The 15,003-nt window shown below is 41.6% G+C and overlaps 1 protein-coding gene across 1 annotated transcript in view; it reads right to left on the minus strand.

Moving 5' to 3' along the window:
- Nucleotides 1-597: 597 nt before the first annotated feature.
- Nucleotides 598-15,003, minus strand: part of LOC110984844 (mitogen-activated protein kinase 1-like) — a 34,402-nt gene continuing 19,996 nt past the window's right edge. The window contains exons 3-8 of the mRNA XM_022245398.2: nucleotides 10,469-10,524; nucleotides 9,476-9,665; nucleotides 8,047-8,251; nucleotides 7,210-7,368; nucleotides 5,871-5,980; nucleotides 598-5,257 (exon numbers count right to left, since the gene is read on the minus strand). Coding sequence (XP_022101090.1) covers nucleotides 5,117-5,257; nucleotides 5,871-5,980; nucleotides 7,210-7,368; nucleotides 8,047-8,251; nucleotides 9,476-9,665; nucleotides 10,469-10,524 — 861 coding nt within the window. The 3' untranslated portion in view covers nucleotides 598-5,116. The remainder of the gene's footprint in view (nucleotides 5,258-5,870; nucleotides 5,981-7,209; nucleotides 7,369-8,046; nucleotides 8,252-9,475; nucleotides 9,666-10,468; nucleotides 10,525-15,003) is intronic.

Here is a 15,003-nt window from a genome sequence, read left to right on the forward strand (position 1 = left end):
CTCTTACACGGAAACACCCCCATAGCTCCGGCCGCCTTAATAATGACCAGAAAATTCAATCGCGCGATTCATGTATGTTGTGCTGGTAAGATATCTGTCCAAGAACTGACGAAAATAATACAAGGACCATCCTCGGACAGTAGCACCGTAACTGTTTTCTCCAAAGGTACTAGTTTTGCTTTTTTCAGGTATCACACAGTACAACTTCTGGATTTTTATATACCCCAAGTCTACAAAAATAGCTCAGTATGGCGCTCTCATCACGGTCTGATCTGAACTATTCAAAAATAGTGGCTTAGTCACGGGGACCGGCCCCCCCCCAAAAAAACCAGATGAATGGATATTGAACAAGGCTAACAAAAGCTTGCCCCAAAAACCACACCACTGAAGCTGATTCTCCCCCCATAAGATGCTGGTCCCCCCTGTGCCCCCCACTAGTAAAATCCTAGCTACTGTTAAAAAACTCAAAAAACTATGGCAGCATTGAGAAATATGAGGTCAGAAGTTTGTGCAGAATATAAAGTCATGCATTATCATTCCCAGTTTGAAACTAGAAATAATCAAAGGCACCCAGAATAACTCATTTTATGTAGAGAGTTTGTTTAAATACAACCAAAGCTTCTTTATTATTAAGCACATAGGGAGACAGTTCAAAAGTTGTTGGATATACTAACTCACTAACATAGCAGTCTACAATGTACATGTGTACAATGTACAATAACACAAGATACAATGGCCAGTCTTAGGCTTACTCTGTAGAAAATAATCTCTTCTTTTTGTTCTGCTCTACATTAAAAATATTTCGCTTTTTTGTTTGAATATATAGACCTTAGAAGTAATCTGTATCACACGATTCTACCAACATAGGTACTGTAGATTTGGGTAAAAAAAACTAGTTTTAATTAATTCCCATAAAAGATGTTTAAACATGATTCTTTGCATCAAAATATTTCAATTTATTCATACTGTGTTAGTTTTTTTTTTCTTTTAGGGAAATCCCATAAACATTACATGAAGCAAAGTTCTACACTTTCTTTATACAGCCACACAGTAAGTCATAAATTGATAAAATGTGGCCCGACAGTGTACACTGAAAATAAACTTGTGCCTAATTATTCTAAAAGTTTTCTGCTCCAAAAAAAAGTTGTCTCAATTGTAAGTCTCTTAGCTTGGTAAAGCAGAAATAGTATTCACACTGGAAATCAAAGAAGACTTATGCAAAACAGAACAAAATATTACGTGATCACTTTTTACCGCACAAGTCGACTGGACAAAAGAAGCAACTAATTTTAGCAATGATTTCTTTTGAAGACGCTTTTCACAGCCAGGGGTAGTGTTTCAATGGGAAACGCACATCACATGGAAAACTGGGGCTAACTCACATGTAACACAATACAGGTTGTACCCTGCTCTGTGCATAACACCAAAAGTACCCTCTGATTTGAGCGGGTACTGGATGGGTTTTCTTCCCCTCATCAATGGATGGCGTGACTAGGGTCTGTCAGGGGCACACAGGGTTACCCATTTTGGGGGAAGGAGGGGTATTTTGGGATGCATAGTGTAAGCATGGTCATCAAATTAAATTCATTTCATGGGGGGAAGGGGCAGATTACTAATCATGAGTAGGAAACACGTTCTACTCAAAATCTGTTTGTTCAGTTTGAGCTCTTAAGTCATAACAATTCTATCCATAATGCAAATGTTTAAGAAGCTCCAATAGTTGCTTCTCTACAGTAACCACAATGACTAAAAGAAGGAGCCCCACAGCCAACAAACGGGCCACGCACAGAGCAGGAGCATCCCTGGATCTAAAGACATGCTAGAATTCAAATTGGCTCATTAGGTTGGTGTACACCAACTATCTTCCGACAAAGCATTGGAACGATGACCAAAACAAAAATATTGTACGTAAAAATTGTTGTCCCTCGGCCGTTTTACGTTAAGATATTTTTCACAGCAGACGATATTGTTCTTGAAGTATTTCACAGTACTTGGCCCTTCTTTGGCACGTTGCCACATTTAAAAAGTGAAATTCCTTAGCAAGGACTTAGTTACATTTTCTTATCTGGTGTGTATTTTACAAAACAAAATGGCGTTGAAATTCCTTGACAATGCATCTAAGAACGGTTTCAAAAGGGCTTAGGGCTGAACTTTCCAAACTCAAAAACTTGAAGTCGGTCTAGCACCTGGACCCCTGTCCTAATATAAAGTGCAATGTGCCATGCCATGGATCGTCTTAAAGCATGCCAGGTGAAACATTTCATCCAAGGTGCCAATTGCCCTACAACCAGGACCGACATTCTGACTAATAGGCTGTCAGACTGCCTTACCTGCTGGAAACGGGGCTGGAACAAGACTTTTAAAAAAAGGAACACTTATTGAATGTTTACAGCATTACTGAATCGCACATCAAGCCGATACAAATGGACTGGCGCCAGGTAACGGCAAGAAAACTGCCATTCATCTCAAGGAGGATGAGCCCAGTAAGTCAAGAAAGAAGAGACAGACCATCCCAGGCCAGATTTTCATGCACCCACTGAGCAGACAGTATTAGTTGGGAAATTTACACACTCAGCGAAAATGGAAACACAAGACCGGACTCGGTCACAGGCTACACCCAACAGGGGAAAACTCAGGCTGGTACCTCGGCTTTGCTGAGCAGATATCTTCTCTGCTTAGCACATCACAAGTGCATAGTAGCTTCGTGAAATAGGGCCCTGTGCGTACTGGCATACACCCTCCTGACTGGCATGACCACTAAAGAAGACAAGTTACAAAAAGTGGCCCAACAATACACCAACAGTTCCATTCCACTTTACATCAATCCAGATATATGCGTGGAAATCACCAACAACCTCCAATTAATTAAGTCATACACTGATCGGACACAGTTGAATAATGTCAAACTCCCAATTTCTTCGTCTTTCTGACGTCCTTAAATCTACTCATGCTCACTGTTCTGTTCCAGTGCAATCTCTCTGTTCATAAAGGACCGCATTCATCTCTTCCACAATCCATAAGCTCTCTCTTTCTTTATTTTTCTAGGTAATTTGCACTCATGATCCGATAAGAATTAGTACTTAAACACTACGAAACACAAAATACCAGTAAGTCACATTTACATGTATAATGTAAATATATAGTATAAACACTATCACGATTGGTTTTCCCCCTCTATATACTTCTCTCTTTTTTGTCTATATACAGGCTGATTTTTTAATTTAATTTGGTCAATCATGCTTTGAACAGTAGAAAAATAGGCATTGAGGCAAAAAAATTTACCCGAAGTTCTACAGCATAGAGAGAGAGAGAAGTAGAGAGAACAGCAGCAGCTGGGGCTTTCTATCAAGCCAGGATCTATGCCATTCATCTGTTAGGGCAGAAATAATCAAGAAGTACCCAACTCCGGTTCCACCTGCTACCACAGCCGAATGCGCAAAACGTCAGCATCGGTTCATAATGGGCGAACTTGACACGACCCGTTTGGCCCCTGGGTGCAAAACGATGCTTCGTTTGTTGTTTTTTTTCTCTCGTTACAAAACAAATCCAACAACTTCTGGAGGTCTGGCCAGATCATGGAAGTTAATCTCAGTGATACTTTTGTTTTTCAACACCAAAAGGATCAAAATCGAATTCTACAGCTGGAGCATGAAGAGTACTTAGACAGCTGCTTGTACCGCAAAAATCTCTTAAGTTATTCCTATGCAAATAGCAGCAATTCCATTAAAGTAAATAAACCATCCCCTTCCACCAACAAATAATCAAAAACATACAAATGTAAAAAAAAGTCAAATTACAAGTCAGATCACCTGACAGCCTGAAAGGTTCCTAGCACTCCAACTTGTGTATGGATTTGTGGATTTCACCACAGCAGGTAATACAGCATAGTGTGGCTTCTATTGGTTAACAAATACTGGTCCAAACTGGAAAAAGCCGGTTCTGGGCAGCCTGAGCACCGATGCTGTCTAATTTGTTCACAGTCAAAGCGGGCAATGAAATAAACCAGAGCCAACCGGCAAAAACCGGTGCCAGCCAGTTTGTAAATGAAACTTCCAACAGGCCCCACAGGTTGAATGCGCCATTTCCTGCCAGCTTTACCTTGCGCACACTTTGTGCAGACAGTGTGAAGAGGCCACACCGGAAGTACTCAAGTTTGGGGTTTGGGCTCCCTAGCAGATGCAGAGGTAGGTTTTGTGCTGAAATCCATCCCCAGCGCCTTTCAATTTTGTAGAGGCCCAGTTCGACAGTTTTTATGCATACAATCAGAAGGGACAGTGGCAGAACTAGGCTGAACCAGGTAGGTGTGTACAATTCTCCAGTTGACCGGTTTTTGCCAAGGGATCCCCTACGGATGCATATTTCTGTCAATGTGAATATAACATGCCATGTAATTGAAAAGCAGCCCAAAAAAAAAAAGATTTCACAGATTATATAGAAAGTTGACCGATTTGGGTCAGGATTTCTGGAGAGTGAATCTAAGAATAGCAGTGATACCATCACATTACTTGGTTTACTACATTCAGGATGAGCACTCTTCACAACCTTTTTTTTCTTAATTCTGTGAACAAATTAAAAAAAAACTCAAGCAACTTCATTTTTGAATTCGTTTCTCTAAGAGTGTGAGAACTTACTGACACGAAAACCTTCCCTAATTAAAAAAACTATGTTCCCATATCTATCGGTGCACATTATTTAAGTTCAAAAATATTTACAAGTTTACCAATTACGCTTGAATCCTTTTCAGAATGGACCTGCTGACAGCCAAAGCCAGATACGACACCTGTGCACATTAATATTCCAAGGATGGGACAATAAAAAGACAAAGTATACGCGCATATATATGAATGGATGAGTTCCAAGAAGAATTCAACGAGCATCTGACAAAGCTGGCACTGGCAAGACGAACGACGTGACACTGGTCTGGACCAGTCCAAGACAAGAAGAGCTTCGGGGGGAATACTAACCATCGCATTCTGTCCCCCCCCCTCGACAACTGCAGGGTTGTCTGTGAACATCCAATCAATCCAGCTGGCGCATCGCCATTTAAGCCCTTGTATATACCTTCCCATTACTTTAACATTTACTCCTTGCTCTTCCTGCGCCGTAGTCGGACACCCTAACTCATTTCGCTACCCTGGCTGTCCACTCTGGACATCATTGCAAACTTCTTGGCTTCTTCAAAGATGAGCTCCTTCAGCTGCTCCTTGGGAAGATCGTCCAGCTCTGTCTCAAAATTGAAGGGTTCCTCTGCTATAGGCTGTGAAAGACCAAGACAGATCATGCTCTGAGACACATGGCAACGAAACCAAGTGCAGACAAAACTAATGTCTCCAAAATCACATTTTAAACTCTAACTGGGACGGCCCAATTTCGGAGGGGCTTCAAGTGGACAATTCTTTTGCTAAACCAAAACGAGCCTTTAACTGTAATCATCTATGTTTTGTAACGCTTTGGTATTTCTCTTCTCTTGACATGGTATGGCGTGAAATTCTAAAAAAAAAAAGAAGTCAGGTTAAACGACACTCAACAGACACCTGAAAAACTGTCTCCAGAGCAGACTAGCTTAATGACAGACAGGTGTTGTTCAATTAAACAAGCACAGTTCTGGGGAAGTTTTACACAGTCCGATATTTCTACTGAAAACTACCACAGGCTACCGATCAAAGAATTATCGATCCCAAGCCACTGGCTCTTAACAGACCTGTGTCTCTTCAGATTTATTCCTCCATGCCATAAATGCAAACCTTACCAGTCTATGTCTCCACCATGCAAAGCTTCAAGTCTTATTTATGAACATCAAGAGTTTTGGGTGGCTCGGCCATTACCCCCTCCCTGACCCAACCCTCGTAGCCACGCCCACTCAAACGTACCTCATCGGAGGGATCATGATACTGTTCTAAGTAGGGATGCTTCAATGCGTCCTCCACCGTTATTCTCTTGTCTGGGTTGAATGTCAACATCTTGTCGAGCAGATCCAGAGCTGATGATTTAATGAAAAGCATTTTTCATAGGCGAATTGTGAAATCTGGACTTCTACCTTTGAGTATGAAATGCAGAGGGTGCATGATTGGACATTAGACATTTTCCGACTATTTACATACTAGCTCACACTTTACCAGGAGCGAGATTGGAAGAAAATGTAAGTATCCACCAAACAATCACCAGCGGTTTCAAATGCCCCACAGCAAGGTAGGATCTATGGTAGACATTTGTGTTTGCCTAATGGCACCCCTTACAATATCCATTTCTTGTGCTCTAAATTGTATATCAACTTTAACAGGTAAAAACACCTTATTGGTAAACTCAGGATTCTTATTGGTAAACTCAGGATTGTCCAAAGTTCGAAGTACACTGTTTGAAAAATCCAAAAATCAGGAAAATGCCGATGAAAAATCCCTGAAATCAGGAAAACTCCTGACAAATCTCAGCCTTGCTTTTAAGTGTGACAGCTCATCTGACCTTGATCAAACAGCAGCTGCCATGTCAAGCCGCTTTGTGTGTCTAACTCCACCCATGGGAAATGTATTTGTGGTCATGGTGTAAACAAGACAAAGCTAATTACAGGTACCAGCCATCTCGGCTGAAAACTTCGGGAAAACTGAGTTCAGTTCGTCCTGTCCTCCTTCATTCCTGCTTTCAACCATTACCTTAATGCTAGAAACTCAAATCTGCAGCCTCGTGTAACCATGGATATTGCTCTGTGCAGGAACAAGAGACACCATGTTTTTCCTCCGGCACAACGTGCCTCTGGCGGGAAACACCACATGCAGGCACAGATCCCTGTTTTCTTAGTACGTGACACACTGAGCATGCCCAAAGCATTTCTGTTTGAACGTACACGTACCGTGTTCGCGTGCGAACATACACCAAGTTGAAAGTTGTCCCACCAGCCTGTTTCTTCCTTGTCAGTAAAGGATTCTTCTAGTCGACATGGCTACCCACAGTAACCACTTATCCCTCATTTTAGGGCATTATGACATCTAAATACTGACTGCTAACCAATCAGCAACTATCTCCAGTCCTTTTCTGCCCTCGTATCTAACAGCCACCGAACAATCAATCCCTCTTTTCTTGTTTTTTTCACCAACAAATCGACTGGGCACTTACACTGAGACAAGGGCACAAGGATGACTCTCAGATTAGGGGAGGGTTAAAGCAGACCCCAACAAAAACGAAAGTGGGATAAAACCCTCCAAGAGACTGCCTTACCCTTGGCATCGGCTTGTGGGTACATCCGTGACCAGGGCACGGTGGCCTTGAAGGGAAGGGACTGCAGGTAGCTGCGTGCCTTCCCGTTCAGGATGCAGTCCAGATCTTCAGAAGACGGTGAGCCCAGGACATTCAAAATGTGATTCAACTGATCTAGATCTGAGGACGACACGAGAGTTAAAGAGATGGCCAGAGAGCAAGACAGATGGACAACAGGCAGCATAACTTAACCTGCAGTTTGTGTTTCGATTCCCCCCCCCCTTTTTTTGGTTCCTTCTTTTCTTGTGGGGTAAAGCCTTTTCTTTCATTATGAAAAAGTATTCAATGAAATCTGGGCTAAAGACGTTATTCTAACTTAACAGATCACTGGTATGACACATATACTTCTGAGGTCACTGAACTGAATCGAGAGCTTTTCATGAAGCTATTACAGCAGGTAATATGGCTAAGCAAATTCATTTGGTAAGCTGGAAATCAACCACAAAAAAATTAACAGCTTATGGCCCTTTGAGCAGTACCCTGTGTTTGGTGAGCAAGCACTTTCTTTGTTTAGCAGAATTCCGTTATGCAGTTCTGTATAAATTGGTACGTGAAATCTTAATTAAAGATAAACTTTTTTTAAAATCCTCCAAAAATACATTACCCAGATTGCAAACTGGTACTTCTTCCTTCATTTTATTACCATTCTACAATTATTCAAAATTCAAATTGGTTGCGTTCCCCTTAGAAATTATTGGAAATAAGAGATGTGTACAAGTACCCTTCCTCATCGTGTACAAACACTGCTTTGTTGGATTTAGTTTTGTGGTTTTGGGGTTTCTCTTCGGGAAAGGATACAATGTTTTCCAGGGAAGATGGGTTTACTGTTGAACATCTCGGCTAGAATGCAACCCACGGACCACATGTCGATGCTCTTGTTGTACCCTTTGGAGTTAAGCATAATCTCTGGAGCGCGATACCAACGTGTCGCCACGTACTCTGTTAGGAACCCTGTGTGGTCGTGGACTGGATCGGCAATTCGGGCTAAGCCAAAATCACAGATCTGGGAACGAAAAAGCAGTGAATGGTGTTAACAATGCCGTCTTACCTTCATGGAGAGTAAGGCTTCTCGAATGTGCACCTTGATGACAGAGCCATCCACACAACACGACACCAATGTGTTTATAGGCTGATCCAGCAACAAGTAGAAGCCAATAAACTACAGTGACACAAAGCCCGCATGCAAGTGGTATGCATGTACTGAATATGTATTGAACCAACTCAAGAAATGTCCCGCATGAGTTAAGTTCCACCAAAATAACAGAACTGCATTAGATTAGTCTATGGATAAGCCGACCAAGTCATCTGAGGTCGTGTGAACTTGCGGCGCAGTATTTGGAAACTACTGTGAGAGTGAGAGACGGGCAAAGTCTGATTTGCTTGGCAACAGCTGAGTTTCCATACACGTACATGTATGTGTTACATGAATTTCCAGTCACGGCTATGTAATTTAGACGAAGCTGCATTGAGGCTGTGTTCAGACTTGATCACAACAGGTAAGCAATGTCGATATATCGATATATCAATATTATCAATATGGGTTTGCTATTGATATTGCTGATGTTAGTCATTTGGCAATCAACATATCGAAAGTAGTGGATTTGGTGAAATATCGAAAATTTCAAAACTTTGAAAACATCAATATTGAGAAATATATCAAAAATATCACTACTGAGGAATGATCATCGTCAAATTACCGTAATTCCGATAAGTCACGGCTTACGTTGGTTCTCACACTGAGTGAAAAATGTCCCTGTAGCTTATATTCTGGGCAGCTTATACGGCGACATTTGAAGGATAAATTCAGTCACTTACCTTAGTCTCGCACTCAATACTTAGCATGCACTTTGCCTCGAAACTATAACAAAATTTATCCTCCAAAACAGGTAATTACTTCCTAACCAAACGTACGTAAACTAGCACTGCATGCTGATGATATCGCTATGCATGGCAGCGTATATCCCTTCCCCAGTGAATTGGATCACACCATTAAGGTGTAGGGTGTACCCTTGGAACAATTTACCAGCAATTCACGCCTGTTATAATACCTTGAAAATTAAAATGAATACAATTTGATATATCGATAATATCGATATATAAAAAACGATACATAAGTATCGGCCAAACTGCGATATCGACGGTGCCTAACAACAGGTACGTTTACAAAGCCACAGGTTAACAACGCTTCCATAAGAAGCCAGAACAGAATCTCCTCCCCTTTCCTCACCTTAAGATCGCATGTGGTGTTCAGTAGCAGGTTGCTGGGTTTGAGGTCCCGGTGGAGCACGTTGGCCGAGTGAATGTACTTTAAGCCTCTCAGGATCTGGTAGAGGAAGTAACATATGTGGTCGTTGCTCAGCCTCTGTGTCTTGAGGAGTTTGTACAGGTCCGTCTCCATGAGACTCTGCACGATGTAGCTGGTTGACCGAGGAGGCGTTAAGGAAAGGAAGGCTGTTACACTAGGTAGAGTTAGACTGAGCTCGGTGCACGAGGACCCCCCTCACCGTGTCAACACAGACAGGCTGGTCTTGATTCTGACTCCCTCCCCCCTTCACTTTGTGAAGGTGACACTCCCTCCCTTCAGCATTACCAACATGTACATGTATGGTACCCTACAGTACTTTAATCCAACCCACCAAGGTCCAGGATATGCAAAAAGACATATTGGTTGAATAATTCCCCGATCTCTGCCCAAGAGGCTTAACTGGAATAAAATCTGAGGGAAAAGGAAGGTTTGGGGTTTAGGCACCCGGGGGGGGGAGGGAGAGGGGAAGGACGTCACCTTTTTTTTGAAAGAGATACAAAAACGCAAACCCACTCAGTCTGTATGCTCATTTCAATAATTCAAACAGGGGAAGGAAGCACTGGGGAATGGGAGGTACAAAGACATGTTCGGGGGAGGGGCAACCCCCTCTCTCCCTTCATTACACGATTGCTATACCTAGAAGTGGGACCCAAACACAAGGCAATTTTTCCAATCCCATCAGGGCGTCACCCGATGTGTGAAAGCATTCCACTCCATCCGCAGCGGCTCAGAGTCAGCGCAAGCACTCATGATGCACCTGACGCAGGCTACTGTCGTCACTTGTGCACCTAAATGGAGAGCAAGTGACGTACATGTACATTTGTACGTAGACATGTATCGGTACATGCAAATGTAGCATGATTTCCCTTCAGAATATCCGAGAGAGAGAGAGAGAGATGAATGTGGAAAGGATACACATCTTTCAGTTCCTCAATACTGTCCGCATGGATGATGTCCTGAATGTTAATGATCTGTAAGATGGAAAAAAAATAAAAAAATTCTCTTGAGAAATACTGATCAGACATACTGGTATGCTTCTACAGCACAAGCTGTACATGTAAGTATACATGTTCCGGCATCAAACAAGTACATGTACATGTACGGTACGTAAACACCAACTGAATTTCATCATTTGAGAAAACCTAACTGAAATGAAGGTACATACATGTACATGTATACCGTACAGTACATGAACATGTACATATACGCAAGTGCATGGAACCTGATATATGTATGGCTTTGTGTCTGTGCAGCGTCTGTATGCCCGTATTAGGGCCATACAATGTATTTACATAAGTACATGTAGTTCATGTTACATGTACATCAGAAAAAACTGTGTTACTTGTAGTTTCTCAAGTCAAAATGCACATGAACAGTACATGTACATCAGGATCGTGACTTGAAAAATTTTCACATACCGTACACTTTGCATCATACATGTATCTTTGTTTCAAACAGTGCTTAATTAAACTTATTGTAATTCTCTTATCAAATCCGTGGAAATAAAACTACATGTATGTCCATAAGTATAAATGGACATCACACATGTACATCACACATGTACATCACACATGTACATCACACATGTACATCACACATGTACATCACACATGTACATCACACATGTACATCACACATGTAGGCCTACAATGTAAATAATACTCAGCATGTACATTCAGGTCATTCATGTACATGTACCAGTACAAGTTCAATGTCTGTATACACCAACCAGACGTAAGTTCTTGTCAATTTATCATAACTTGCAGTCCAACAACACTCAGGTGCATTTGAATTTGGCAGGTGAATTCTATCATTGCATTCCCCTTCACAATAAAAACCAAAAGGGGCTGAAAAAAATAACAGACAACTCGTGATGATGGATCTACTGTGGGTGTGGGGTACACGTACAGTATGTGAATTCATCACAGTCAAAAAGCCGGCACACTGTTCTTTTCGGGCAATTCTCCCGACCCACTCACCAGAGAGCTCACAAACCCTTTTCTATTCATTTGCCATTCATCCAAAGGGAATTACAAAACCCTGCGATAATAATCACACTGATTTGCACCAGAGCATTAGCAAGGCAGCACTCTCGCTCCATTGACCACAGGTAACCTTTCCAACATGCCATTTGATTTATTCTTGTGGCAAAAGAAGCGCTTAGGAGCATTTTTTTTTCTGAAATGTAAAATAGTGACTTCAAACAGAAAGTTTTGGAGACAGAAATGCTTTTCAAATGACAACGTTGTACAGTATACGTGCATCTAAGAAGAGCTTCAATTTTTGACAAATTACGGCATTTCTAAAACACTAAAAAGACATCCAAGGGCTGTACACAACACCCACTGCATATGATAGATGCAATCACCAACTAATCTACAAGCTATGGTACATTTTGTACACGAGGCCAATTTCACAGAGCTGCTTAAGCACAAAATTTGCTTAAGCGCAAAAAAAAAACCTTGCTTAAAAAACAAAGGTTACCAGCTCAAAATCTATGTGATTGTCATGCTAACCAAAAGACAGGTGAATACATTCGAAAACAACATACATACATGTACATAACATAGAGATTTAGCTGGTAACCTGATTTGTCAAGCACGGTTTTGTCACGCTTAAGCAAATTTTGTGCTTAAGCAGATCCATAAAATTGGCCCCAGGTGTGATTACATGTACATCTATTTTTAAGACTCAGGCAGGGTTTCCCCTTGGCTGCCAATTCAACTGAGGCAGCCCACCTCACTGATTTTAGTGACTACCTCTGGCTTTTCAGTTGAATTTTACAGCCTCGTACTTAAGTCTTTTTATAGACAGAAATGGAAGGGAAAAGCAAAATAACTTTAAATAGACACTAGAACAGTTCTACAACTGAATCTGCTTGCCCTGAAGAAGGTACTCAGTTACCGAAAGCTCGGCAATCATATAGTTCAGAGCACTGATTTAATCTTATATTCTTGTCGATATTCTGATCACGGTGCTACGCAGCCCTTCCATATTTCACAACTAATCTACGTCAGCAGAGAAAGTTAAACTTGTACAGTGATTATCAGTACATACCGGTACTCTGTCTCTTGTACGGAGTACTTATACAGGTACCACATGGTGTGAGCAATTGTAAATGTACATACAAGATCAATCACATTGCTTTGACGTAAAATGGTTATTTAACAAGGAACTGGTCATTTTGACCCGTATCATGACTAACGTGGCAGCTCCTCTTCACATTTATTTAAAAAAAAAAAAAATCATCCATTTGGAAGTTCAGTTCCACCACGAGAATGCTCAGAGTAAAAAAAAAATGGATCGATGAGAGCGGCAAACAAGTCTAGTGATTTGACGATGTCATGATACGGCTCTCGTTCCCCAAGAGTTTCTTGACCTTGCGGCCGCAATAGGTGGCTTTATAGCACAAGAACAGAGAAAAACGGGTGAAGTACATGTAAGTTAGATGTCTTTCTCAGTAAATGACCACAGCCATCTGCCTCAAATTCAGCAGGACCTTACTCTAGATCAAATTGGAATGGTTCCACTTCATCATATGATCATGTATTGATCAACATTGTCGATCTAACTGTCCAACCTCTTTTAAATCACAGCTAAGTGCGAGCAAGCACAGCGCTCACACACGCAGGAGCGTTCGCCCAAAAATAATGAAATAGTCATATAATTGCAGAGCCGCAATGTGACGTTATCAAAACAGGCTTGCATCGCATGCTCCCGACAACTTTTGTACTGTATATGCTCAAATGGAAAAATACATTACAAACAAACACGATTTAACAACCTACATGTAGAACCAAAATTAGCAACACAGCCGTGGAACTGCATGCGGAAAAGGCAGAAAACTGGAACAAAAAAGAGTAACATGATTTATACACACGCACACATTTGATTTATGATTTTGTCCAGATCATTCGAATAGTGAAACACACTTCTCTCAGCAGGTGCACTTCAGCAATCCTGTTCAGAAAAGGTTTTGGTATTTCTTGCTACATGTACATTCTAGTCTGTTATCACCTACAGGTGTGTCTGATTGCTGTAGAAGCTGATTGGGGTTAATACATTAAAGACACAGCCAGAGCCAGCTTTAATGGGTCATAAATTTGATCTGCCGCCCCCGCCCGGACCAGAAGGGAGAAAAAAAAGGAGGCCAATCGTTTCATTAGTAGGCACCAAAGCGGTGCATGGATACTGCACACAGTGCACGAATCCAGAGTACAAAATCCAATTACTCCCAGGCAGACTGCCAAGTAGAATTTTCTTCACCCCTGAAGTACCTACGTAATGTGTACACGCACCAACCACGGCCTTTGATTAGGTTTGCCATCTTGCGCCCACATCATGGCAAACATTAAACAAGTTAAAGGTGGAAGCTGCTCCACTGTGAAACGCACTGTTCACATACAGGTACATGTACATGTACAGATGATAACTGCTCGATGACCTCTGCAATGGTACCATTATTTTGTTTAAACCCTAAAAGAGCTGCCCACCCCTTCAACACTTTTTCTGACATCTCCGCAGTGCATTTTTTTCCAGGAGCTGAGCCTTTAGGAGTTTTTAGAGCAACTCTGCGCGGTCATTTTGATACCAACTTCATGAAAATTGACCTAACTATTCTAGTATAGTGCCAATTTTCCTGAGAATGTACATGTATACTTTTTCTGCTGTGGTGCTCAATGCATGTGGGCTGGCACCCGTTTTGCTTTGAACTTCAAGTGACCGTAACAACAAAACCATTTGTGTGATGGACATAAAATTTCAAATTTTTAATCAGGAATGGCTGTACTGGTACATGCCTGAAGTTTCAAAAAATCGACCACAGCACAGCTGAATTCTGGGGGGAGACCCGGGGGGACAGAATTCACCCCCCCACCACGCTGTGAGGAGGACCAAAATAACCCGGCTCTTTTTATTAGTTTTAGGGTTAAACCTTCCATTCTTTGGGCAAATCCATTCTCATCTTCACGTCAATTCCATTCCGGGTAGGGTGAGTCGATTTGAATAATTCGGCTCTTGAATAATTTGACCTTCCATTTGATTGAATACAAGATGCATTTTTAACCAAAATGCTTTTGTTTCTTGCCTAGATTTCAAAACGACTCAAGTGTAACCTACAGGCACACATTCGGTACATGTAGCCTACATGTACATGAGGTAACAGTACCGTATATTAACGAAACCCAACAAACTGACAGCATGCATGTCACTCAAACCTTCAGGAATACTTGTAATGTGTACTTCAACACTTCTTGCAGTTTCCATTTCAGTCTTCATTTCCACTTTTTTTATTACCTGGAGAAGTCTGCAGGGCCTGCTTCTCTGGAATCCCAGCAGAGCCAAACAGGGACCAGACACTCTCCTTGTCCAGAGCTTACAAGATACCGTACACTGAAACCTTCACAATTTAGGTGTATTTCCGTACATGCCTACAGCACTGTAGGGACAGG

The sequence above is a fragment of the Acanthaster planci genome, linkage group LG09 (genome assembly GCF_054643075.1).
Source record: "Acanthaster planci isolate LZ-2023a linkage group LG09, COTS_SCS, whole genome shotgun sequence".
Classification (NCBI taxonomy): Eukaryota; Metazoa; Echinodermata; class Asteroidea; order Valvatida; family Acanthasteridae; genus Acanthaster; species Acanthaster planci.